The sequence below is a fragment of the Colletes gigas genome, unplaced genomic scaffold (genome assembly GCF_013123115.1).
Source record: "Colletes gigas isolate AHSC1104 unplaced genomic scaffold, ASM1312311v1 Colletes_gigas_Sc00014, whole genome shotgun sequence".
NCBI lineage: Eukaryota > Metazoa > Arthropoda > Insecta > Hymenoptera > Colletidae > Colletes > Colletes gigas.
Genome location: NW_025106643.1, coordinates 3,587,460 through 3,615,396, shown reverse-complemented (window position 1 = coordinate 3,615,396; position 27,937 = coordinate 3,587,460). Strand labels below are relative to the sequence as shown.

At 33.2% G+C, this 27,937-nt stretch overlaps 1 protein-coding gene across 1 annotated transcript; it reads right to left on the bottom strand.

The window, feature by feature from the left end:
• Nucleotides 1-939: 939 nt before the first annotated feature.
• On the bottom strand, nt 940-27,559 carry LOC122399661 (arginine kinase-like). Its single transcript, XM_043400500.1, has 4 exons — nt 27,044-27,559; nt 23,459-23,624; nt 12,417-12,718; nt 940-1,104 (listed from the first exon to the last, which is right to left on the bottom strand). Exons 1-4 carry the CDS (start codon nt 27,557-27,559, stop codon nt 940-942), a joined length of 1,149 nt encoding a protein of 382 aa, XP_043256435.1.
• Nucleotides 27,560-27,937: the final 378 nt, after the last annotated feature.

Here is a 27,937-nt window from a genome sequence, read left to right as displayed (position 1 = left end):
CCCTACGGGTTTCAAAATCGTCTCTGTCTCATTTGCGGCGTTTCGTTTGAAGCCAAGACTGCGTCCAAGCTCTTTGAAGACGCGAAATTAGACCTTCGTTCGGAGTAAAACACAGAAAGAATGTTTATATAAAAAAATTTAATAATTATAACATTAGACACAGTGTTTGACGATTTTCTACCTAAATATATTTACTTTTTATTTATATCAAAGTGAATAAATGAAAATAGAAAGAAAATATTTTTGAGACATTTACCACCCCTAACTCTCATTCCTATTAAAATGTGACTTTATTATCGAAAAATGTTGGGCAATCACCAGTACTTCGATATTCCTATTTATAATAATTTTTAAAAGTGGAATTTTCGAATATTTTATTCTTTTTATCAGCTCCCCTATACATAAAATAAACAAAATGATATTTCTGTGTAAATTTACCCCACAGTAACTTAAAGAGGGTTATTTGGGTACAAAGAATAACAATAAAGCTTCCGAAAATCAAAATTGCCTGTTTACTTTAATAATTATAACGAGTATATTTATTCGTTGAATAATTTCGTACACGTAACAATGGCCGCGAAATTCATATTACAACAAACATTGAAACACCGTTAAACTCCGTAACAACAATATCCATGGAACGATAACAAATTGATATTTCTTTGGTCCGAGTTCGAGGGAGAAAATGTGGTGGATGTTTCGAGCATCGGAATGAATGAGCATCGGTTTAACTTGTCGATAACTGCGCTTCGAAACAACCCGCGTTCTCTCTGGCCTCGTAACGGCAACATGTTGACGGCGCACAGAAACATTAATCGATAAACTTTCAGACGTTTCGATTCGCAAGAATTACAAGAACAATGGCATTGAATCTGATATAATCGATGAAACGTTTTGCCCCGCGGACGTTACGAACACTTCGCCCCCGACACCCGGGCATTACGACTCGCTTTCTTCCAGTTGTTTCTCCTGTTTGATCAACTCGAGCACGCCGTTTCTCATCTCGAATACCACTTCTCGTTCGGTCAGACCCAGCCGTCGTTTGTTGCTGATATCGTACACCCCTCCTTCGCTCTCGGTGTGCTCGCCCCTGGTGCCTCGAATCTGAATATTTTATGCACGGTGAATTTTACCGCGGTTGTTTTTAACGATCCTACCGCATACACGGTGGATTAATAGTGAAAAGAGTTCACACGCTCGAAATGCAGCGGTCGACAGCAAATACGAACGTCAGAGTTACTGGAATCAGTTTCCTGGCGTGCAGGGGTTAACTACCCTAAATCGTGACAACCCTTCAATTGTTAACACCGATTTAAGGCAGCTAAAATGGAAGAGTACCTACTTGCAGATGTAAAGTTAAAATTGTGATCAATGTTTTTGTAACTCACAAATTTCTATATTGTTTTTGTTCAAACAAACAACCAGAATTATAATGAATGTTTTCTAATTTACAAATTTTTATATTGATTATTATTGATTGTTATTTTTATATTGGACTACCCTAAATCGTGACAACCCTTCAATTCTTCAATTATTAACATCAATTTAAGAATTACTAAAATGTAAGAGTACTTGCAGATATAAAGCTGAAATTGTGATCAATGTTTTTGTAACTTGCTGATTTTTATATTGATTTTGTTGAAACATTCATCACAATTATGATGAATGTTTTCTAATTTGCAAATTTTTATATTGATTATTATTGATTGTTATTTTTATATTGAACTACCCTAAATCGTGACAACTCTTCAATTATTAACACCGATTGAAGAATTAGTAAAATGTAACGGTGCTTCCAGATCTAAAGATGAAATTGTGATCATTGTTTTCGTAACTTACAGACTTGTATATTGTTTTTGTTCAAACAAACAACCAAAATTATGATGAATGTTTTTTTAACTTGCAGATTTGTATATAGATTTTGTTGAAATATTCATCACAATTATGATGCATGTTTTCTAATTTGCACAATTTTTATATTGATTTTGTCATCACAATTATGATGAATATTTTCTAATTTGAAAATTTTATACTGATTTTGTTCAATCTTAACCATACAAGACCAATTGTGATGAGTGTTTTTGTAACTTACTGATTTTTATATTGATTTTGTTCAAACAAACAACCGGAATTATAATGAATGTTTTTTTAACTTGCCGATTTTTATATTGATTATTAATTGTATATTGAACTACCCCAAATTGTGACAACCCTTCAATTATTATCACCGATTTAAGAATTCCAAAAATGTAGGAGTACTTCCAGATCTAAAGCTGCAATTGTGATCAATGTTTTTGTAACTTGCTGATTTTTATATTGATTTTGTTCAAACATTCGTCACAATTATGATGAATGTTTTCTAATTTGCAAATTTTTATATTAATTTTGTTCAATTTTGAACATTCAAGACCAATTGTGATTAATTTTTGTGACTTACAAATTTGTATATTGATTTTGTTGAAACATTCATCACAATTATGATGAAGGTTTTCTAATTTGCACAATTTTTATATTGATTTTGTTCACAATTATGATGAATGTTTTCTAATTCGCAAAATTTTTATATTGATTTTATTCAAGTCACAATTATGATGAATGTTTTCTAATTTGCAAAATTTTTATATTGATTTTGTTCACATCCATCACAATTATGATGAATGTTTTCTAATTTCACAAATATTTATACTAATTTTGTTCAATCTTGAACATTCAAGACCAATTGTGACAAATTTTTGTAACTTGCTGATTTCTATATTGATTTTGTTCAAACATTCATCACAATTATGAAGAATGTTTTCTAATTTGCAAATTTTTATATTAATTTTGTTCAATTTTGAACATACCAGACCAATTGTGATCAATGTTGTCGTAACTTGCTGATTTTTATATTGATTTTCTTCAAACATTCATCACAATTATGATGAGTGTTTTCTAATTTGCAAATTTTTATACTGCTTTGTTCAATCTTGAACATACAAGACCAATTGTGATCAATCTTGTCGTAACTTGCTGATTTTTATATTGATTTTGCTGAAACATTTATCACAATTATGATGAATGTTTTCTAATTTGAAAATTTTTATATTAATTTTGTTCAATCTTGAACATTCAAGACCAATTGTGATCAATTTTTGTAATTTACAAATTTTTATATTGATTCTGATTCAAAGAAACAAGAACAATTATAATGAATGTTTTTTTAACTTGCAGATTTTTTTGATAACTTTGCTCAAACTTGAACAAACAAAAACAATTGTAATGATTGTTTCTATAATTTATAGATTGTTATATTAATTTTGTTCAAACTTGTGTTAAAAATTCTTGTAATTCTTACTGATAAAACTGACGATTGTTAAATAATTCAAATACAAGACATATAAAAATAATTTATGTGACAATAATTGCAACAAAATTAGTAAAATGAATGTCAATAATGAACAATCAGTTGTATTCATAAAAATCAATTTGAAACTACAAAATGACACAATGTTACAATGTTTAATTGTTAGAATTTTAATAGGTGGATAATATAAAATTTAAAAAATTGAAAACTCGATTCTGATCACTTCTTTTATGCAACTTTTAGTTATGATGATACACTAAAGAGTTAGTTAAGTGTTTATTTACAATTGAGAAGCTCATTGAGAAAGTGGTACAATTATATTTTTCCCAAAAACAAGCTAAATACAAAAAATGATATATTTAATGCTATTTTACACTAATTTTATTCTTTGCATTTTATACTTCCTTTAAGTATTTCATTTTTAGTAATATAATCTGCATTATATTATTACTTATTCCTTCAATTTATTAATTAAAATTATTACAAGTATTCCCATTTATCTAGACAAAAAAAAAGTGCAAATGTTTATAATAACAGTGGAATTAACTGAGCCAACTGTATCAATCAGAAAATCCACTATTATTTGAAAATTACACAACATGAGAAAAAATGATTATTTTCTATCTTTTACATTAATTAAAAACAAACAAAATTACCTTCATAATAGAGGTAAATTTTCATAATTTTACTGGCAAAGAAAATCAATTTTAATAAAAAAAATTCACAGTAATGATTCATCCAGATCAAGCAATTTTTTCAATAAAAAATCTATGAAAAATTTTTGTTCCACATTAAAAATAGAGACGTTATATGCATGTATAGAAATTTTAAATGATTTGGCATAATTTTTGTGGAAAGAAAAATGCAACAGTATATTAATCATTAAAGCAAGATGCCGAGAATCGAATTCACCACTTGCGTTCATTAAACAGCAGAGTTTTCGCGGTGATCTGATAATGTTGGTTTAATGTATTTGTTATCGTGACCGTGGCGCGTCGAAAATTTACACAAATTAAATACAGGGAAATTATTATCGAGGGAACGCGAGAAATTCCGCGTTTCGCCGTGCGTTTAACGCACAATTGACTAATTATATATTCCCTTCGGACCTTCGGGACTTTATTCTTCGAAACGAGAATGAAAATTTTGTAATCGACAGCTCGATTATTATTTGAAAATCAGTTAAAAGTCTGGGGAGGAGGAGGGGGGGCGATTTCAATCTAATTACACGTCCGAATACCGGAATATTTCATTCGGAATATGATTTTCGTTACGTTCGTAAACGATGAAAACAATTGAACGGATTTCTATTGGTATTCACGCGTTCGATCGATACTGGCGATTTGGTAAGAAAGTTTTCTTTTAATTCGTTCGAAAAATATTCGTTCCACGAGCAAACCTTCCAACGGGGAATCGAAATACAGTGGCTCACGAAAGTATTCGAACGCTTACATATGCAAACTTCAATGGCCGAAATAATGTACATTAAAGTAATTTACTGAAACAAGTAGATGCCAATAGGAAGATGGAAGTCTTAAGATTATGCCAGTAAAATTTGAAAAGGATTCAACAACGCAAGTAGAAGTTATGATACATTTATTAGAAACACGCATGGTAAGCGACTCACAAAAGTATTCGAACGCTGTAACACTGTTGATAGTTTTTCATTTTCCTTTGCACCGAATGTGAACATCAATGCTAAATGAAAATATTGGTACGTTCACTTGATGTTAGGATATCGTTTCAGTAACAGTAACGTAAAAATGTGCACAATAGTATTTAAAATGAGCACCAAAAAGTGTGAAAGAGAAATAATATTACGATTGCACGAGGACGGCAAATTGTATAACGAGATTGCCGGGATTGTGAACAGAAGTAAGTCTATAATACATTATATCATAAAAAAGTTAAAGAATGAGGGAACACTTGTAAACAAAGCTCGATCAGGTGGACTAAAAAAATTGACTGGGAACGAGGAGAAAGTTATCATTCGCGAATTAAAAAAGAATTCTACTATATCCGCTCCTCAACACGCAAATATGGTAGCTGATATGTTTCGTAAAGAAGTTCACCCGGAATTATGTCGACGAATCTTACGAAACAATGATTTTCATGGCAGAGTACCGTGAAAGAAGCCATATATTAATGCAGTAAATCGTAACAAAAGATTGACTTTCGCGAAAACCTACATTAATAAAGATAATACTTTCTGGGATAAAGTCATCTTTTCGGACGAGTCAAAGTTTAATATTTTTGGCTCAGATGGTCAAAATTATCTGTGGAGGAAACCAAATACAGAATTGGAAATTCAACGTTTACATCAAACAATGAAACACGGAGGTGGGTCGGTCATAGTATGGGGGTGTATGGCTGCCAATGGCACCGTAAATTTAATATTTATTGACGGAGAATACTTGATAAATATAAGTAGTTAAATATTTTAAAGAATAATTTTACAGAAAGTGCCAGTAAACTAGGATTATTGGAAGATTTTCAACAAGATAATGATCCGAAGCATACTGCTAGAATTGTAAAAGAATGGATCGTATATAACACACCACACATGTTAATTACTCCACCGCAAAGTCCAGACGTAAAATTTATGGGCTAAAATAGAAAAAAGATTAAATAAATTTCAAATAACATCAAAGCAAACACTGAAAAATAAAATTACAGAAATATGGAACTCCATTGAGTGTAGTTTTACAAAATCATTGGTTTATAGTATGGAACGTCGGCTAAGAGACATTATAGCTGCTAAAGGTGGTCCAACAAAATTTTAATATTAAATAATTTATTAATACATGTAGCGTTCGAATACTTTTGTGAGTCGCTTACCATGCGTGTTTCTATTAAATGTATCATAACTCCTCTTTGCGTTGTTGAATCCTTTTCAAATTTTACTGGCATAATCTTAAGACTTCCATCTTCCTATTGACATCTACTTGTTTCAGCAAATTGCTTTAATGTACATTATTTCGGCCATTCAAGTTTGCATATGTAAGCGTTCGAATACTTTCGTGAGCCACTCTAGATTCGATGGAAAGTCGGTGCAAAGGTAGATGAGAAACTATCAACAGTGTTACAGAGTTCGAATACTTTTGTGAGTGGCTTACCATTCCTGTTTCTAGTAAATGCATCATAACTCCTCTTTGCGTTGTTGAATCCTTTTCAAATTTTACTGGCATAATCTTAAGACTTCCATCTTCCTATTGGCATCTACTTGTTTCAGCAAATTGCTTTAATGTACATTATTTCGGCCATTCAAATTTGCATATGTAAGCGTTCGAATACTTTCGTGATCCACTGTAGATGCGATCAAGCAAATAATTCTGATCTCGACGCTTTCGAGAGTTCATACTTTATTCAATACTAGCTATTACCTGCGGCTTCGTTCGCGTTCAGATCGTTTCTGCCAACAGTTCAACCCCCCTCTCCACCCCTCCAATTGTGTTTGTCTATCGAAAATTTGTATACAACGAAAAAACTTTTTAAATTTAATTGCCAACAAGTCATGTCGTCAGTGCTTTCGCTACGTAAGCAAATCTAAACAGGATATCGTGCATTTTATAGTTGGTATTTTAAGTTGGTCCACTTTGGGATGTTTCCCCGTAACTTTATAACAAACAGACGCAACTAACTTTTATTTATAATTCAGTATTTATTCGGGGCGAAGCTCTATCAAGAGATATTTAAATTTTGAACTTTTCTTTATTTACGAACCTGGGGATGAAAATCTCATGCAATCGATACTACACATTTTTAATGTAAATATTAAATTACAGAACGGATTTTGGATGTCGAAATAACCTATTCAGCGCTCTGATATATCCAGAATGGGACAGCTAATCAAGATATTGACATAATTGTTTATACAAAATTGGATCTCTTACTCCAAAACATGTATATTTAGGTCTTTTGAACGTATGAAATTACTTTAAAATTGTTAAAAAATATAGAAAAAATAAAAAAAAATTTCCAAAACCTGAATAAATTATTTTTTTTAATAATAAAATCGCAACAAGAATGTTACAATCACAGTATTTTGTTTACCCCAGATTGAAATCACAATTTTAATATTTATTTCTTTCCTTCGACGAGTTAAACAAATTTTAAACGATTCGGCAATTCCGACACGAATGGCGGAACATTTCGAAACGAATTATCTCATCATCATTGATACTTTCTGACGTTAAAAACTTGAATATCCAATTAAATCGAATCAACGTCATCAACCGTGCCCGGGAATAATTTTGATTTTCGAAACTTGATCGATGCGAATCGAATACGATTTTAATTCGAGATCAAAGCGGCGAGACTATGGGAACACGCGTATTTTAAGGGCTGGTTACGCGCATGCGCGCCCGTATCGCGCAGAGAAATTCGTCGAAGCGCGACACTTTTTTCACTTTTTTATTTCACGAGTATTTAGCGTACAGTGTCAACTATATTTTCGTCGCTCGAAATCCCATTATAATTCTGCGCAGAGTGACGATCAAATTCGATAAAAACGCGCCGCGGCCGGCCGTGGAAAACGGTTCACGCACGCGCCGAAAAATAAAATTGTATATTTTAGTTTTATGTGTTTTGTCCACAAGCAACGGAGATCCAGTACAAATATTTCCCTTGCAAGCAAAATATTCATTGTTTGGCGATTCGTAACGATAGTTTATGACGTGTACGCTCGGGATTTGTAAACGCATTAACGACGCGCTCGGGTCAATAATACGAAGATATAGACGTTTAATGCAGCCAGTTAATATTAATTTCGTTTTCGAACTTGTTGCGCCCGATGCGTTAAGTTTTCAGCGGCCGGACAGTGTTTCGACGTCGACGACACCGAAAATAACGATTTATTAATATTTCGATGTTGAAATTAACATTTCGAATCGTTTAAATTTCGTTCGAACTTTTTAATCGTTCCAAATTTCCGTTTCACGATGATTCGGTAAAACGAATTTCGGGGAATTTTTGATTTCTTAAATTGAACGAATTTCGTGATACTAAATGTTACTAATTAACGGGATTCGAACGGATCGATGCGGTATCATTTTACATTCGACATGCACGCTTTAATTTGAGATAATGTGTGTGCATAATCAATTTAGAATTGATGTATGCAGTTTTAAACGGTGTATAATAAATGTTAATTATTGGTAATGTAAACAATAGCCATCGATATGCCTAATTATACGCTCTAACTTTGAATTGCTCTAAATGAACAGAGTATCCTATTTGTTAAAACGAACACACTATGTTGCGAAAAATCTGATTTCGTTGAGCAATAAATTCTACGGATTTAAATAAAATTGAAAATGTAAGAAAAATGTGGAAGCCGTTTCACGTTTTTAATTTAGACATTCATGAGAATTAAATTGTAGAATCCTGAAGAATTTTTTAAATTTATGACGATATATTATTAACCGAAATTGAAAGTATTTTACTTAAAAAAAAAAATTATTTTGTGTAAACAATATCTTCGATTAATACAGTTGTAAAAATGGTTTCGCGAAAAGTATTGCGACGTATTCGGTATTCGTCTCTGTTAATTTTCCTTTGTTCGATGAAATCCACAAACCACAGAATGTTTTCGCTATTATCATACATTCGCTGCACAAGAATGGACGAACAAAGACACGACACACGTTTTAATAGTACCCCAAATGATTGTTTTCGTACAAAAAGGACTAAAACGACGACACGTTAATTGAAAAGACGTATCATATTTCGCTAGTGTGATCCCCAAATTTTACATTAATTCGTGTACCCTTTTCTGAAATTTCATTTCACATTTCTCGTCATTTGTAATTAGCGTGTAGCGAAATATTTGTGAAGTGAACGCTGTTTGCGTGATTCAGCGTAGTCGAACGACGACGGTCGCGGGGGCGATGTGGATTCTAAAGGTTGAAGAGCACCGTGAAAGCACAATTTTATGGACAATAGAGAGCTGAACGACTATGGAGTAGAAAGTTTCAGAAGCAACGTTTAGGGACAAGTAAAATGATCTCGTGGACAGCGTACGTGAACACGAACGTAAGAAAATGGTACCCGTGCACTTTGTCATCGATGCATTATTTCTAATAATGTTATACTAAACTCTTAGAAGTGGAGGGTGTAGTCAGTTTTTATTATTGATGCATCTACCATGCGTGTCCATTTTTATTTTTTTGATATTTAACGCATTGAAACCCCTCGAATCCTCCACGAAAATAAAATTTCGTTTCTAGACAATTGGAGACTAGCATAACCATAATTTGTCATCAAACTTAGTTTCAAAGTCTCGTTAAAATTCAAGAGTCATATTTAGATTTATTTTCTTTAACATTTAATCATAATTTGTCATAAAACTTATTATCAAAGTCTCGTTAAAATTCAAGAGTCATATTTAGATTTATTTTCTTTAACATTTAATCATAATTTGTCATAAAACTTATTATCAAAGTCTCGTTAAAATTCAAGAGTCATATTTAGATTTATTTTCTTTAACATTTAATCATAATTTGTCATAAAACTTATTTTCAAAGTCTCGTTAAAATTCAAGAGTCATATTTAGATTTATTTTCTTTAACATTTAATCATAATTTGTCATAAAACTTATTATCAAAGTCTCGTTAAAATTCAAGAGTCATATTTAGATTTATTTTCTTTAACATTTAATCATAATTTGTCATAAAACTTATTATCAAAGTCTCGTTAAAATTCAAGAGTCATATTTAGATTTATTTTCTTTAACATTTAATCTTGAGAATGAATCTTTTTTAGCTCCTTGGTGAAAAACAATGTCACATATGTGGGTGACGTGGCAGTCAATTTGTTAATGTCTCTGGTGCAGGAGAAAAAATAATAAAGATACACATGTCGCAAACAAATAAATATCTTAACACGTTGACTGCCAGTCTAGAATCCTAAAATTGTTTAAAATTGTTTAAAATCTCAAAATCTTTATTTCTGTTTGTATAATTGTAATAATTTGTATGAAGTTGTAATAAAGTTGTATAATTAAGGAAAAACAGAGTGGAAGATGTTACTGTGTCATCCCTGATCCAATTACCACCATTCGAATAATCAATTATGACTTCATCTGATTGTTTTTGTTACTTTAACACTTTGGCTGCCACGTGACCCATATATGGGTGACAGAACTTTCAACAGTGGAACTAAAACAATGAATTCTCAAGTTGAAATGTTAAAGAAAATCAATTTTAATAGGCTTCGTAAATTTTAATGAGGTTAGAAAAGTAACTGTTACGATAACTTTTGAGTTGTGTAGTTTACAATTGCCTAAAATCAGAGTTTTGGTCTGGTAAACAATTTTAGGATTTTAGACTGGCAGTCAACGTGTTGAGACATTTATTTGTTTGCAACATGTGTGTCTTTTTTATTTTTTTGATATCTAATGTCTCTGGTGCAGAGAAAATAAAATAATAAGACTCTCAAAATCTCCATTTTTGTTTACAAATTGTATAATTAAGGAAAAACAGAGCAAAAGATGTTACTGTCATCCCTAATTCAATTACTGCCTTTCGAGTTATCAATTATGATTTCGTCCCGTTGTTTTTATTATTTTAAGACATTTATTTGTTCGAAACATTTGTATCGTTTTTATTTTGTGGATATTTAATGTCTCTGTTGCAGGAGAAAAAATAATAAGACTCTCAAAATCTTTATTCTTCTTTACAAATTGTATAATTAACCTTTTGACTGTGGCGCGCCCTAGGAAGAGTCCATCAACATAGATGGCGCGATCGTCGCATGCCTGTCGCTGCGACTGGTGACCAAACCAGTTATAAAAACATAATAAATGCAAATAAATTAAAATATCCAATTCCATGTCGAATCAATTGGTAAAACAGTAAAAGGTGTTATAGTAACGAAATGCAGAGGCCGTAAATTTACACTTTTCACGATGGATAAGTGAGGGCGTATATTTACGTCTTTAGCAGTCAAAGAGTTAAGAAGAAACAGAGTGGAAGATGTTACTGTCATCCCTAATCCAATTACTACCATTCGAACAATCAATTACGACTTCATTTCATTGTTTTTATTATTTTAAGACATTTATTTGTTTGCAATATTTGTATTTTTTTTTATTTTGTTGATATTTAATGTCTCTGGTGCAGGAGAAAAAATAATAAGACTCTCAAAATCTTTATTCTTCTTTACAAATTGTATAATTAACCTTTTGACTGTGGCGCGCCCTAGGAAGAGTCCATCAACATAGATGGCGCGATCGTCGCATGCCTGTCGTTGCGACTGGTGACCAAACCAGTTATACAAACATAATAAATGCAAATAAATTAAAATATCCAATTTTTATCCAATTCCATGTCGAATAAATTGGTAAAACAGTAAAAATAATGCAGATGGCGTAAATTTACGCTTTTCGTACATAGTGATGGACACGTGAGGGCGTATATTTACGTCTTTCGTATATATTGATAGACTTGTGAATGCCTTTAGCAGTCAAAGGGTTAAGAAAACACCGAGTGGAAGATGTTATTGATATTTATTGATATTTAATGTCTCTGGTGCAGAGAAAAAAGGGTAACACGACTCTCAAAATCTCCATTTTTGGTTACAAATTGTATTATTAAGAAGAAACGGAGTGGAAGATGTTACTGTCATCCCTAATCCAATTACTGTCATTCGAACAATCAATTAAGACTTCGTCCACATTGTTTCTATTACTTTAAAACAATTGTTTCTATTACTTTATCTTTTTCATTTGTTGATATTTAATATCTCTGTTCCAATATTGTAGCTCACATTTCCATTTATAAATTAAGAAAAAACAGAGTGAGAGACACTATTATAACCCCTAATTCAATCACTGACACCTGTCGTCTGATAAAATACTGTCAGAATAAAATCCCCCTTCGAATTCCAGTATCAACAATATTTGGCGATACTTTCTGCTCACGAAGAATCACAAATAAAAGCAGAGTTGTAAATTATAAATTACATAATAAATATTTACCGCGAGGGGGTTGTTTTGGAGCCACCAGAGTGTACGTCGAATACGTTTATCTCGCGAAGGAATAAAAAAGAAAGATTCGCCAATTTCGTTTCTCACCTGGAGGTTGTACATGGCGGCGATTTCTTCGAATTTCGGATAATCCGCGCTCAATTTCGGCAGACGGGCGTGAACGGAGGCTCTGATGGTCGTTCCCAGGTTGGTCGGGCAGAAGGTGAGGTAGCCGAGCCTTTGGTGCCGCGAGAATTCCAGTTTCTTCCCGACTTCGGTAACCGCTTTAACAAGTCTCGCGTACACGGACGACAGGTCCCCGCCCTTCTCCATCGATATCAGACGCATGTGATCCTCCTCGTTGCACCAGACGAGAAAAGTTTTCGCCTCGTTAAAATATATTCCTCTGCCTGGAAAATCGATACAGTGACGGGGGAAGAGAGAAAAGGGACGGCAGTGCGCGGGAAGTTATTTCTTTTCGTTAAACTTTCAGAAAACGGGACGCAACCCGCCGCTCTGGAACGCGAACGTTCGTTACATATTCAATATGTCGTCGCGTTCAGCGTTTCGAACCGATTCTTGCCCCACCCCTCCCAGACGTCAGAAAATCAGAATTTACTTAATACGCGGCCATGTTTTCCTCGTCGAACTTACATTCCATTCGTGCCCAAAGAAAAATTATTTGTTTGCAAGCATTCGATGAACTATTACTTGGAATTAATAATCGAATTAATGAATATACTGGGAACCTTGGGTTTCGTAAAAGACAACAATACCTTTCTCCTACTTTCTATTCCTAAATCAAACCTCTATTTATCTTTGATTCTAAAATCTCCCTCTAAATATACAGGGGTGTTCAGGCACCCTTGGAAGAAATTTTAATGGGAGATTCTGGGGACCAAAATAAGACGAAAATCAAGAATATCAATTTCTTGACTGAGGCTTCGTTAAAAAGTTATTAACTTTTAAAGTTCTGCATGTAGAACCCATGCGCGGGATAATAGTTCTCACCGCAGACGAGGTACACGAGTACACCACACACCCAATGTATTTTTCCATTGTTTGAATTTTCAATCGTTAAAATACTACAATCCGTCCAGATGTTATGATTTTTTAAACATACGCATGAAATTTCGGGGAAACATTCCTGGCCTCACAGAATATTCTCGGTAAAGAATTTTTTTATCGAAAGTGCGTAGGATTTCGGAGGTATGTGTATTCACCAAAAATGATTGTAATTGATCGCTGCAACTAAAAATAATTTTTTCAGAATGATATGAATTTTTTTAATTTCGCCGAAAAATTTCAGTATATACTTGAATTTTTTTCTTGAAAGTGCGTAGGAATTCGAGGGTATGTGTAATGTCGAAAAATGATTGTAATTGATCCCCTCAACCAAAAATAATTTTTTCAGAATGATATGAATTTTTTTAATTTCGCCGAAAAATTTCAGTATATTCATGAATTTTTTTCTTGAAAGTGCGTAGGAATTCGAGGGTATGTGTAATGTCGAAAAATGATTGTAATTGATCCCCTCAACCAAAAATAATTTTTTCAGAATGATATTAATTTTTTTAATTTCGCCAAATAATTTAAGCACCTACCCTTCTTAAAAATTTGTTTCTGATTTTTAATTATTTTGTTTGACGCTCTACAGAAAAGTTGTCTAATACTCTTTTGTAGGTATCCATGAGCTCTACTTGCAGACTAAATTTCAATGCGATACGCCTACTATTATAGGAGTTATGGTCGTTTGAAAATTGGACCATTTTTATGGGGTTTTTCTCGCTTATAGGGTTAAGGAACAACCCTGTATAAGTGTATGTTACGTTGTTACGGACTTTTTACTCGTTTCGATAAAAAAATCTTGCCAAACTCCGATGCATACGACGGTTCGCGTTAGAGAAAACTTCAAGGTCTCCGTAGTGTTTCTTCATTTCCGGTAAACATGCTCGCGAGTGTCTCGCTGCATCCGTACGTACGTTACAGCCAGAATGGAGCATTAATAATTCAATTTCGCGTTGCTCGAGGCGAACGGAAACGCAGTCGGTGTACCGCCTTTCGATTACGTTTGTATCGGTATGGGATTTACTTATGCAATTTGTTACATAACGTGTATATCAAGAAACCAAAGAGGGGGGAATAACTGTATCGTCGTACGCCTTTGCCACTTGCAATGGCTGAAAAGGAAAATTGAATCCTACGATCTGTGGCGTCGCCTCCCGTGCTCGCCGCCAGAGGGCTACGCTCTAGTCTCTCTCACAAGCGCTCGATCGACCCCTCGATTGCTATATATACATTCCTCGAACGTTTACTGATTATTCTCGTAAACATTTTCTACAGTTTAGTTCTAAATCTATTTCAAGTTAAATTGATACTAGTTCCTGCAGACTGAATTTGAATATACATAAAGGTTATGAATATGTATTGACTGAAACAATTAGCGGACGTTTCCAGGCAGTTCGAACCAATGAACCCAGATATGTAATAAGAATGACAGAGATACGATGGATTTGATATATTAATATTTAACGTCGAAATCAATTAATAATTGAAATCACCGCAACGAACGGGTCTTCTAATTGCATCAAACAGTATGTATAATATAATATGCATACACCAGCTATTTTTGAAATCAGTGGCCAAACAATATAACAAATATATACCAACAAACAAAATTTCATATAAACTTATATTAAAAAACAGATATTTCAATGCCATTTATTGATCGTGTCTTTCGTTAAAAAAGAATCATCAAGATATTAAATTTTTTTGTCAAATGTTATTTAAATATCGTGAGTTAATTTACAATTAAAATGTAATGAATTTATGTTACAAAGGAGCAAATAATTGTTTCTAATAGTGCATTATTTAGCGAGTAATTATCTTATTTTTCTACAAAAATTTTCTCTTCAAATTGCAGATTTGAAAAATATATTTTTTATAAAATACGATGTGGATAACACAGGTTAATTATATATTTAAAAAATGTAGAAACAATTTATCTAACAATAAAAAAATTACGTTATTCTACAACGACGTTAAAATTATTGTTACATTTAAAGACACGGGATTTTTTTATTTCGAGTTGTTGCCGAGGTTACATATCTTTTAAAATCCTCAAGGAATAAAATTATCCTCCGATAACGAAAGCAAAGTAACAGTGGAATCGTTTAAAGAAAACGTCAGCTTCAGAAGTTCTTCGTATCGTTGCGCAAAGAATAAGCAGAAAAGTCGGAAGATTTAAATAGAGAAGATTCAAAGAACGGGGAATACAAAGTTAGTAACCATTGGAAAAAGAATAGAATATTGAACAAAAATGTTCCTCGCTTTTCAATATCGAGAAATATCTAAGGAGAAAAAAGAATCTTAGAAAATGTACAAACAAGGTAAAGTTTCAATTATTCGCATCAACGAAGAGACAAGTTGATTCGATAATAGCATTTTCGATCATTTGAATTGTCAAAACATTCTATTATACGGGGTGTTTTACATTTTTCTATGTACACTTCAGCAGTGTGTTTGTGGCGTTGTCTTTCATGCTCGCCGCCAGAGGGCTAGCGCTCTCACAAGCGCTCGACAGCAGCGCCACATGTTCCATAAGCAACAATAAGATTAAAGTGTTATATATATATCAAAAAATTCATAAATGCTTTGTTAAGAATTACTATGTTTTTTTATTCACTAAACAAACAAATTTACTAAAGTTTTGTTCAAAGAGAGCAACTGCTAGGGCACGAAAAAATATTTTTAACGTAGAATTATGTGGATAATTTAAACATTTCTTTATCAGAGTTTAGTTTCTATCATTTATCTTGGGTACTGAAATATTCTTCCTTCGATGATAACTTTTTATAGTCACAAAATTTTTAACTATTGTTCAAGTTTATGTCCAGTAAATTGCAAAGAAACTCACGATATAGAATGCTCGCAAAAGACTAATTTTATAAATTTCTTCTCTGATTTTAACGTCCTGAATCTCAACCGAGTTTCACAGTTTATATATTTGTTATAATTTCTTAACAAAGCATTCATGGATTTTTTGTTATATAACATTTTAGTCTTAGTTTTAGTCCTGCTTCTAATTGGCGATGATCACATTAAATAGCCTGTTTGAGTGATATATTTATTACAACTATTTTTCGTGTAAATTAGTGTACGTCTTTGAATTTTCAAATTACCAAGCTTAAGTTTCATATTCTCTTAAGTTCACGCTCGTGAACTCAAACAAAGGTCGCAGAAACATTAATTCATGGTTAGCCCAAATTCCAGACGTCAACAGTTTATATTTAAACACAGACAGTTCCGTTTAGATGTGCATATCCCGTAAACGACCTTTCCAAGAATCTTCATTGTTCAATATTTAAGTTAATTACTCCATTTAAACGTTCAACTTTTTAACGAAACCCTACCATCCAAATATTAAGTTCTGTTCTTTTCTGTGAACATTAAATTGAAATAAATACGCCAAGGAGTTAAATTGTCATAATTTAGTTGAAAATGAATTAAAGTGGATTGCTCTCGAAAATAAAATTAAAAAAACTATTCGAGACAGACAACTTTCCCTTCGTTGTTGGTACATTATAGCAACAAAATAAACTAATTTTAAATTAGAAATTAAATAAGAGACCTCGTGCACTCAAATCTGTATTTTCTGAGAAAAAGGAGTCGCCATTTTTGAACAATTAACACAAAGTCTAACAGCTACCATTTTTACCTTTATAACAAAAGTTTGAGTTTCTGGAACTATTGAATCTGTCAAATATATTTTTAAATACTTTGTCTCCATTTGTAAATTTCTGGCAAAAATGTGAGTTTCTGAAACTATTGAATTTTTAAATACTTTGTCTTTGCTATAATAAAGTATCTGAGACGTTTGAAGAAGAAGAGGGAACCAAAGTTATTTCAAGTTAAAAGTTCAAATTAAAATCGTGTTAATGATTTAAAAAAGTGCAATTAAATATACATTAGTACACCTTAGGTAACGTTTGAGGACTCTGCAAAAGATGATAATGTCACAGGTTTATGCGGAACGCCAAAGCTCATTTAGCAGCTCACAAAAGCAGAAATCACTAAAGAATTATCTCATACCGTCTCTTCACAGAATGTTTTCTTTATTAAAAAACTGTTGAGGATTTAATCGATTGGTGACGGTTCTAAGTTGAAGAAAAAGCTCCTTTGTTAAGCGAAAGAAAATATATGAATGCTTCGGTTCGATGTGTACGTTTCGTTAATACGTGGGGAACCCATTTATCTAATTGTTTCACTTTCCTAATGGATTCTAGATGCTGAGAAACTGTTGAAAAATGCACGCCCGGTTTCCCTTGGAATGTCTCATACAATTTCTCGTGTTCCACTCTCAGACGAAGCTTTAATTCATCGTAATATACGACCACTTTCAATGTAACCCTACAAATGTGCCTAAGCCTCTAATAACCACATATGTTCAAACAATAAATCCTAAAACTTCCATTATATAACAGAAATTATTTTTAAATGATTTTCTTTTTAATCTCCAAATTAATCCACGTCCTGGTAAAATTGGGTTGGTCGAGATATTAAAATAATTATTTCTCCTGCTCCAAAACGGTCAAAAAATATAATAAATCTTTTGAAGGTATCAAATCAAAATTGGTCAAAAAATAAAGGTACTAAATCGTAATTTTTAAAAATATTTTATATACAAAAGAATCGTTAAATGAATATTTTGAGCAGTCTGATGTAACAGCAATGGCGGATGGCACAATGTACATATCCCAGTTCCATTACCCGAATAAATTATTCTCTTTAATAATAATAAATAAATGGTACAGCTCCGGTGGAAGGCTCATTCGTCTAACATCTCTAAATCAACGTTCCGTTGTCCGTCCATTTGCTTTCTCCAACTACTACGTGAATGTTAGTATTATAATACAATCTAATACATTAACGTATCCCCGCTGTAATATTTCCAAGTTTAAATTTAAACAAGGAAATTGCTCGAATTGTACACCGGCCCGTTAGTACGTTTTGATACATTTTTGACGAGATTAAACCAATTTCATTAACAAAACAAATGATGACGTAAAAACAATAAACCGCGCGAGTTAATTTAACGCACAACTGGCGACATTTCCTGACGATCTTCGTTTATAAAATCACACGCGGAACACGTCAGTCGGTGAAATTCACCGCTTCGTGTTCAGCAACCTAATATCAAAATTTTGAATATTACATAATTACATGTCGACTGATTTCGGTGAAATGTGAATTTACGTCATAAATTTGTTGGCCATACAGTGTCTTAATGGCGTCTATTAGTCGTTATCATTGAAAAATATAATTTTATAATAATTTAATAGTGGATCCCAAAAATGTAATAAATGGTCTTGAAAATTTTTTTCGAAGAAGAAATATATTTTATCGTTCTCGTTTGCAAATATTCTATAATTCTTAACGAAGTAATTATAGTAATTTTATCAGCGTCTTCTACAGTTTTAATAATAGTAATTTTTTCAGTGTCTTCTACAGTTTTAATAATAGTAATTTTTTCAGTGTCTTCTACAGTTTGCTAAGAATGAAATAAAAACCAAAACTAATTTCTCCAGCAAAATAAAGCTGTTCAAATTGCACATTTTGAAGGCGAAAAATGAATACTTGATTGATTTAGTTTCCAAAAAAAATAAAAACAGATGCATAGAGTTGTTGAGAATATTTCGAAAGTGTCTGAAAATAAAAAAATATAGCACCGCGGTGTTTTTTATTGTTGAAAAAGCCTTCGACGAGGCGCTGCATGAAGGTTTGTCGGGCAAACTAGCAAGAAACTTCCCTTCGAGCCGTTATTTGCTTAAGTCCTGCGTTTACTGATGGAACTTTTGCAGTAAAAATTCCACACGTAATCTCTGACACTTTTGTAATAAAAGCTGAAGCTACAAAAATACCCAATAATTGAATTTTAAATGCTAAATTTTCTGTAACAAAAACTGTGGACTAGTTATAATTCGAACGCGTGAAGAAAACACTAGAAAACGCGTGTTATTGAGTCCCACCGCTAGGCGGCGCCCTCATCGTCTCAGCTTATAATGATAATACTTTAATGTTATTAATATTGATTATTACCAACACATTGTTCCTACCATATGTTTATACTAAATAAACTATCTCTTTTTAATCCTGGTGTGCTTGTTTTTACTCACTGCACCAATAAAAACAAACATTTTCTGACACTGTATAGTATGCTCGTTCAACAGAGATTGTTTTATAGTTTTTATGAGAGCAGAAGAAATTCTGATAATTAAAATGATTATAAGTGGTATAAAACAATTTGTCTAAATTAGGGGAGCGTGCAACCCCTCGCGGAGGATCTTAGCGAGAATTCTGTTGAAACGTTTAATGGAATGAAAAGTTCGATTGAAATCAATCTGGCTAAGTAAAGAAAGATTAACGAGACAAAGCAACAACGAACGAAACGAAGTCTGTGCCTTCGTAATTCGATTATCTGAAAACGGTGAAAAATAATTTCGCCTAAGAGTACCGATCGTACGTAAATATTAGGTTGATTTAACCTTCATTTTAAATCAATTATCAAATTTTATTAAAAATAATTCACTCGTCCTGGAGCTTTAAATTCCAGATCATCTCCAAATTTATTTTCTCAAGATATACCAGTTTAAATTTGGCAGTGACTTATTAGGAGCTGTCATATACGTCATTCGATGGAGGAAACTAATTTTGAACGTGCTATTTAGAAATGGTATGATATTTCCAAATGAATTATCATTCGAAAAGTTCGAAGAAGTGGATTTTTGATATCTGAAAGACGTGTTTCGAAATGGAAAAATATATGGAAGCCACCTAGTGGTTGTTTCGACTAATCAAAATAATTTTGAGCCCCGTGCAGTTCGGTTTCCACTTTTATTTGACAAATACGAAAAACCTTTCGCAGCAACCTAATAACAAGCAACGCCAGCCAGTAACGAAAGCCAACTGTTATTAGAGCAGATCAAAGAAACAAAATGGATAGTTTCCCGTGGATAGCAATCGGAACCAGAGAACAAAATGTTCGATTACGATATATCTGTTTGACACGGTACGGAAAAACCAGCACGTAACTATTGTTCCTACAAAGTTTTTGGGGGATTTGCAAAAGAATTCGAAATACCTCTATTGAAGCCTTAAACAATAAATATAGGTTAAACTTAAACTCTGAGAGTAATTCTGTAACTATTATACTTGAACAACAAAGATATAGTTAAAGAAAAAGACGTATTAAAAATGTTCCATGAGTCTTAAATTTTATCCTTATTAGTAACTCTTTTTTGAAAAGTTTTACTTTAATTATGTCTTTGTTATGTATTGAATGTATCTTTGAATGTATCAAAGAAACGAATCAGAAGGTGCTAATAAATAATATAAATTAAAATCTTGATGAAAGCTTGAAGCACCAAGAAGCGATAGAAGCCACAACTACAACTGATGGCTAATATGGAGAAAATAACAATGGAGTACACCCACGCACCGAAAGCGTGTATTAACATCGTAAACAAAGTCTGGGTAAGAGATTAAAATACTATATTTCGGGACGAGGGACAAGGACAATGAGTTTAGGTTGCTATCGAAAATTCTCTTTGAATCGCTTTCTCTTGGATATGTGTCTTAAGCCGTTTAATATACTTAACCCTTTCGAGCAGTTTCAGCAAAGAGATTTCCCAAGGCCATCGTGATGAAAATCGCTAATGCAAATTCACTTAATCACGTGACCCTTGGCTGGGGGATTTCTGGCATATTACGAAACCACAAGCCAGTCATTGGTCGCGACATTTTCGAGTTTGCATTTCGGTTGGGGTTTGAAGGAACCGTACGCTTTTAGCGCAAGTAAGAAATCCGATCATTCTGAAAATGCTAAACGCGTACACTGTAAACGTGAATTCTTTTTCCATTAATACTATAATAGTGTATAAGTAGACTACAATTCACTATACGTGGAAAGAAACTTTCTTATGAATTCTTCCTATTTATTTTTACCAAATGTTGTTTAACTACAACTATGGTTACTTTAAAACGTGAAAAATTTGAAACAAAATGACTTTATTAACACGTGTTCTTTCATGACGTTTCTCCCATAAAATGGCGTTCCGTGAGAGTGATCGGCTATCGTCGCGCCATTTTGATCAAGATTTAGTTACCGATTTGTCCGCTAGGCTACTACATCAAGGAACCTTAACACTAGTGTTAACCTTTCTTTATTTACAAAGTAGTTTTGTTGTGTTTTTTATTTAATATACAATCTTTACAACGTAACACTACTGTTCATAAGTATTATTTTTATTTTGTACCAATTTAAAAAATAACTCAATTCATTAGGAAACAATTTTCTTTTCTTTTCATTTATAGTGAATCAACATTGTACGAATACGAGTTGGAAGTGTATATTTCTAGCTTTGAAAATGTCCCTTGAACAACTAAATTTTGTAAATTTTATTATTCTCTATATCAGACGTCCAGAACTTCCAAATTTGAAAGTAACTTTAGAAGTAAAAGTGTTATTAGAAACGTACATTATAATAACGACATGGAACTATTTATTTCTGTTTTTCAGGAACATAATTTAAAGATGAATGAATTACTTGATCATTAGCAACGAAAGTAAACTAATTTTTACACTTGGTTGATCTCAAATATTAATCCAACAATGAGAAAGTAATTTAATAAATTAGCTACAGGTCTCAAAATTTATTAAATTATATCCCACTAATAAAAACTATTACAGAAAATGTAAAACACTATAGTTAGTAAAAATACCATTGAAAATCACTTTTTATGATCAAAGTATTGAGTTTGTTCGATAAATGATTTGGAATTTTTGTTGATTTATAGAGATAATTGCATTGTTCTTTAATTTTGAGAACAAAATGGCCACTTTTCTCGTTGACTTCGAAATGCAGTGGCGCAAAAATCGCTGTTAGAATCGCAGCGTTCGTCAACTCGCCATTTCATTAACCTGTCCTCCGCCGAATGTGCCTTAATCCTATAAACTTTCGGCTTAATCTTCGTTTAAACTTGAACCCCCAATTTCGACCGTTTAGCTTACCGGGGATTAATGTTTTCAAACGAGCTGAAGGAACTTCAAGCATTGTAATTGAATGTTTTACGCGAACTCTCGTCGAATAAAACAAGTTTCACCTGTTAGCTGTTGTACGACCAGTGCACGACTACGTATGACGAAAAACCTAATTGACATTTGACATTTAAATCGAAATTGTACCGTAAACAAGGTCACATTTTAGAATATTTTCAGACAAGAACGAAACAAATAAAATCAAAAAGATTACGCTTGACGAATATTCCGAGAATATTTTTGCATATTTCAGGCATTGTTTAAACTCCTTTTTGGAACTTGAAAGTAAAAAAAATGAAGTCTGAAATTCGAGACATTTTATATCTTGACAAAATTTCAATTTTCCATAAATTTTTTAAATCTTTAGATTTTTATAAGGTATATTCATTATTTTAAGATCTTCCAAGCTGCTCGTGAACTTTTTTACAATATTGACAATCTGTCTCACCGATTTGAAACGATTTAAAAATGGCAGGAGGTTTTTTAAAAAATATTCATATATATAACATCTTAGCTGCTAATCAGACCTTAAATAAAAGGTCATCGATTTTGTCGAGAAAAATCATGCGTTAAGGAATTAAGCAAAATGTCCGCCATTGCAAACCCGTCCATTCGTCTCCGTGAAATCCCTAACAAATACTTTTCCCTTATCCCTTACGAACGCGTCGGTTCTGCTGAAAAGAGTGGCAAATAATCCCGTTAAAGTTTCACGGATTTCCTGTTAATAATACATGGTTCGTAAAAGCAGGAGCAAAGAGGTCGAAGAAGATAACTACAGTCGGTTTAAAGTAATTTCAAGTTTAAAGCTGACTTTTAAGTACAGATCAAGGTACCCGTACGAACAGTTTATAGTTATTTCGGTGTCACGGTTGACTATAATCCGCAGTTTATGAAACGCACACCGCGCGGGAACGTTGCGATTGAAATCACTTTCAATTCGCCCCGGGAAAGTCCGTCGAATGATAAATTTCGAATAGTTTTAACGCCGTCGCCGGGCGATCGAACGAAGTTCCCGGGAAAGTCAGCGACGAAAGAGAGGTTGATCATTACTCACCAGCTGGCCAGAACCTATTGGAGTTGGCCGCCTCCAGGAATCGATCGCCCTCTTTGAACAGAAAATGATCGTCTATGAGCTGCTGTTGTGTCTCTTTATCCATCGCCGCTAGCGTGTAATAACTTCCTTTCAGCTCGCCTTCTAACGAATTTAAAGCCTCTCGCACCTAGAAGTACGAATTCAACGGCGTAAACAGATTAGAGACGCCATTTCAGCAGTTTGTCGACGATTTATACACTTCTGTTCGTTGTCACCGGGATAAAACGCGATTTAAAGAAGCAATTATCTTTCCTAACGAAACGGGGACCTCCTGAACTGACAGAAATCAATCAGACACCTACGAACACGCGAATAATTACACTTTCGTCATAATTTGCATTGTTTCTTATGCATTGGACTGTTGGAAATGTGGCGGTCCTTTTTACACAATTCAAATTTCCCGCTCTTAATGTACGTGAAATGATTTACTTCTATTTCTAACAATGCTAGACCTTTTAGTTGATTAATTATTGCCAATGAAGTTAGTACAAGACCAAATATACGAATATTCGAAACACATTTCTAATAAAACCGTATACATGTGGCGTCACTTCCCATACTCGCCACCAGAGGCGTCGCGCTCTCACAAGCGCTCGATCGACCCCTCCATTGCTATATGTATATATAGATATACATTCTTCGACATACTATTTAACATTTTACCGATGAAGGTGGGTCAATTTTGACCCATATTCTATCCTCATAATCATACAATTCATAATTGTTTGTAGTATCGATGATTTACCAAAGTATGAAGTTGTATAAAAATACAATAAATTTGTATGATTCACCAGAGTATGAAGTTGGATAAAAATACAATAAATTTGGATGATTTACCAGAGTATGAAGTTGGATAAAAATACAATAAATTTGAATGATTCACTAGAGTATGAAATTGGATAAAAATACAATAAATTTGGATGATTAACCAGAGTATGAAGTTGGATAAAAATACAATAAATTTGGATGATTTACCAGAGTATGAAGTTGGATAAAAATACAATAAATTTGTATGATTCACCAGAGTATGAAGTTGGATAAAAATACAATAAATTTGGATGATTTACCAGAGTATGAAGTTGGATAAAAATACAATAAATTTGAATGATTCACTAGAGTATGAAATTGGATAAAAATACAATAAATTTGGATGATTAACCAGAGTATGAAGTTGGATAAAAATACAATAAATTTGGATGATTTACCAGAGTATGAAGTTGGATAAAAATACAATAAATTTGTATGATTCACCAGAGTATGAAGTTGGATAAAAATACAATAAATTTGGATGATTTACCAAAGTATGAAGTTGTATAAAAATACAATAAATTTGGATGATTTACCAAAGTATGAAGTTGTATAAAAATACAATAAATTTGGATGATTTACCAGAGTATGAAATTGGATAAAAATACAATAAATTTGGATGATTTACCAGAGTATGAAGTTGGATAAAAATACAATAAATTTGAATGATTCACTAGAGTATGAAATTGGATAAAAATACAATAAATTTGGATGATTAACCAGAGTATGAAGTTGGATAAAAATACAATAAATGTGGATGATTTACCAAACTATGAAGTTGGATAAAAATACAATAAATTTGGATGATTTACCAGAGTATGAAGTTGGATAAAAATACAATAAATTTGGATGATTCACCAGAGTATGAAGTTGGATAAAAATACAATAAATTTGGATGATTTACCAGAGTATGAAGTTGGATAAAAATACCATAAATGTGGATGATTTACCAAACTATGAAGTTGGATAAAAATACAATAAATGTGGATGATTTACCAAACTATGAAATTGGATAAAAATACAATAAATTTGGATGATTTACCAGAGTATGAAGTTGGATAAAAATACAATAAATTTGGATGATTCACCAGAGTATGAAGTTGGATAAAAATACAATAAATTTGGATGAATTTGAAAGTGGCCCAATTTTTATCTGTATTTCGTCTTCATCGTCAAACAATTCATAAATTATTTATATTATTTATACTATTTGCCACAGTATTACATAGAAATTCAGTGAAAATGAATTTCGAAGAATCTAAACCTTTTCCTTTTATATTTAATAATGTAAAATGTGAACCAATAAAAGTTGTGTGTTTTCTCTTCCTTTAACGGAAATAACTTCCCGGCACCACAGGCTTCATTCAATTTACAATCGATCGTTCAATGTCCACCAATTTTCTCCCCCGCAGTAATTTTTCTCTCAATTTCTTCATTAATTTGTTTTATTAGTTTCGCTGTCGACGCTTCCCGTTCGTTCCATTATCGAAGAAATTAAATAAACAAAATGTTAACAAGATTCTTCGACCACTTTTCCTCGACGTTTATCCATCAAATCGACATTCTAATCGAATGAACCAACCATTGCAAATATCAGTGTACGAAATATGATTCTCAGAAAGCATCTCTTTTGGCAGCGGACGATATAACGTGAGAATTCAGTCTTTCACGTTTCGTGCTCATCTACAAATTCCCACCCTTTTTCCCCCACACCTTTTCCACATCTTTTACAATTCTGAAAAGCGCCAAAACTGAAAGGTCATCGTCTAAAGCTTGTAAGTAGAATGCCAATAGGACGTTCAAAAAGCTCTTTCAACGTTGCAACTTCTAAACGAGACCTCGCAACGACGAACTCCGCTGCACAAATATGCATTCAAAACAAATATAATTGGGTCCTCAACGTTGCCATCCAACGTTCTCAAACTTTTTAAACTGTTCGATCAGGTATTACCAGCGTTGCTAATTATATTTAGAAAATGGCGAAAAAAGTGCAGAAGAGTGAAAAATGTTCGTTTGTTGAAAGTGTTTTGTCCTCGAAAATATTAGTAAAATGCAGACATAGTCAAATAAATGAGAGAAATACTGAGTAAGCAAAAAATAATGTTTACTTTTGTATTTTACTTTTAAACGATTTTCTGGAATTTTTGTTAATGGAAAAACATAAAATAAATTATTAAAATTGAATTGAAATAGAAGAAAAAAGTAATTCTGAAGCTGAAATTGTTCATTCAAACAAGTTCAAACAAGTTCAAATGATTTCATTCAAGCTATGAACATAAGGTATAAAATTGATTTACTGATTATTTTTTTTTGTCAATCATTATTTGTATTCATAACTAATTTTTAGTTTTCATTGCTTCGATTTGCTGACTCAACGTATATCTAGCATTCTTTCATTCAATTATAATTATAATAACTATTATTGACCCTTTAACTATGAACAGTCTGGATCAATTGTCAGTGCTCGAGTGAGAGGGTGGACTGGTGATATTTTAGGTATAAATTTCTATCATTAATAATCCTGTGGGATCTCAGACAGCATAATAAATAAACCCCAGAACAGAGGGATTGATGAAACACGGTGTTGAGTTTGGACCAAAAGGAAGGCCCCCCCCCCAGCCAGAAAAGATCGAGCGATCTTTTTTACGACAACCGTACAAGCGTTAAAATCGAATTCTATCCCGGTGGCATCGAATGCCCCCCGTTCATATTACAATCGGCTTTTCAATCTTTATATACCTTTCTCTCCAGTTCTATATAGTGAGCCTTAGTCATGGTGGGATTTAACGGATATCCTTCGACCGACCTGGCGCAACGGATCCTCGTCGAGATCACGTACTTCCCGTCGGGATCAACATCGCCGAGCTCCTCGGGCGTTCCCCAGTCTAGATCAGGATGAACGTCGTCGGACGCGAAGTTAACGTGATACTCCTCGATCACGGGATTAAACAAATCGCCGAAAACGTCGTAGGCCTGTTGATCCGGGGCGTAAATGCCAACGTGGGAGTCCGGGTTCTTCAAACCGGACTGAATCACGTCCATCAGGGTGGATCCGTTGCTGGTCACGCGTGCCTTCAGGTTATCGAAAATCGCCTGGCTCAAGTGTTTCTTCAACAAAGACCCGCTATCGATCTTCGCGTACTCCGAGTAGGCATCCTCGAGGGCCTTCACTCTCTCGTCGTCTAGAGCCATGAAGCCGGGTATCGTCCGCGCCTTCTGCTTCTTTTCACAAGCGCACAGACGCTTGTCGCACATTTTGCTTACCACTCTTCTTTACTGGCGTCTGGCTACAACCCCAGCTACTGGAAAAGCACAAAATAACGATCCTCCGTGAGGAAGTAATTTTCACGCATGGTTGCTTTGCACGAGCATAAAAAATTGGAAATTTATAAGTGCAGCAATACACGGAACTGTAATTTGTCACCTTCTATTCTCGGAGGTGGGCTAAATGATATTAATGAAAGACATTTTTTCTCATCTCCATTTGATGTTTGGGGGCTCAAGAATTGCTTTAAAATATTAAATTAAAATTTGCAAAAATGAAAAAGTTACAGATGTGGTACAAAGGGAAGTCGTAACTCCTGCGCTCGCCACCAGAGGGCCACACTCTTGTCTCTCTCGCAAGTACTCGAC

Excerpts from the sequence above, each read along its gene's own strand:
- LOC122399661 (XM_043400500.1), bottom strand. The coding sequence starts at position 27,559 with ATGTGCGACAAGCGTCTGTGCGCTTGTGAAAAGAAGCAGAAGGCGCGG. Across the intron at positions 23,625-27,043 it reads ATATAGAACTGGAGAGAAAG|GTGCGAGAGGCTTTAAATTC; the intron begins GTATATAAAGAT and ends TCGTACTTCTAG. Across the intron at positions 1,105-12,416 it reads CCGCCATGTACAACCTCCAG|ATTCGAGGCACCAGGGGCGA; the intron begins GTGAGAAACGAA and ends TAAAATATTCAG.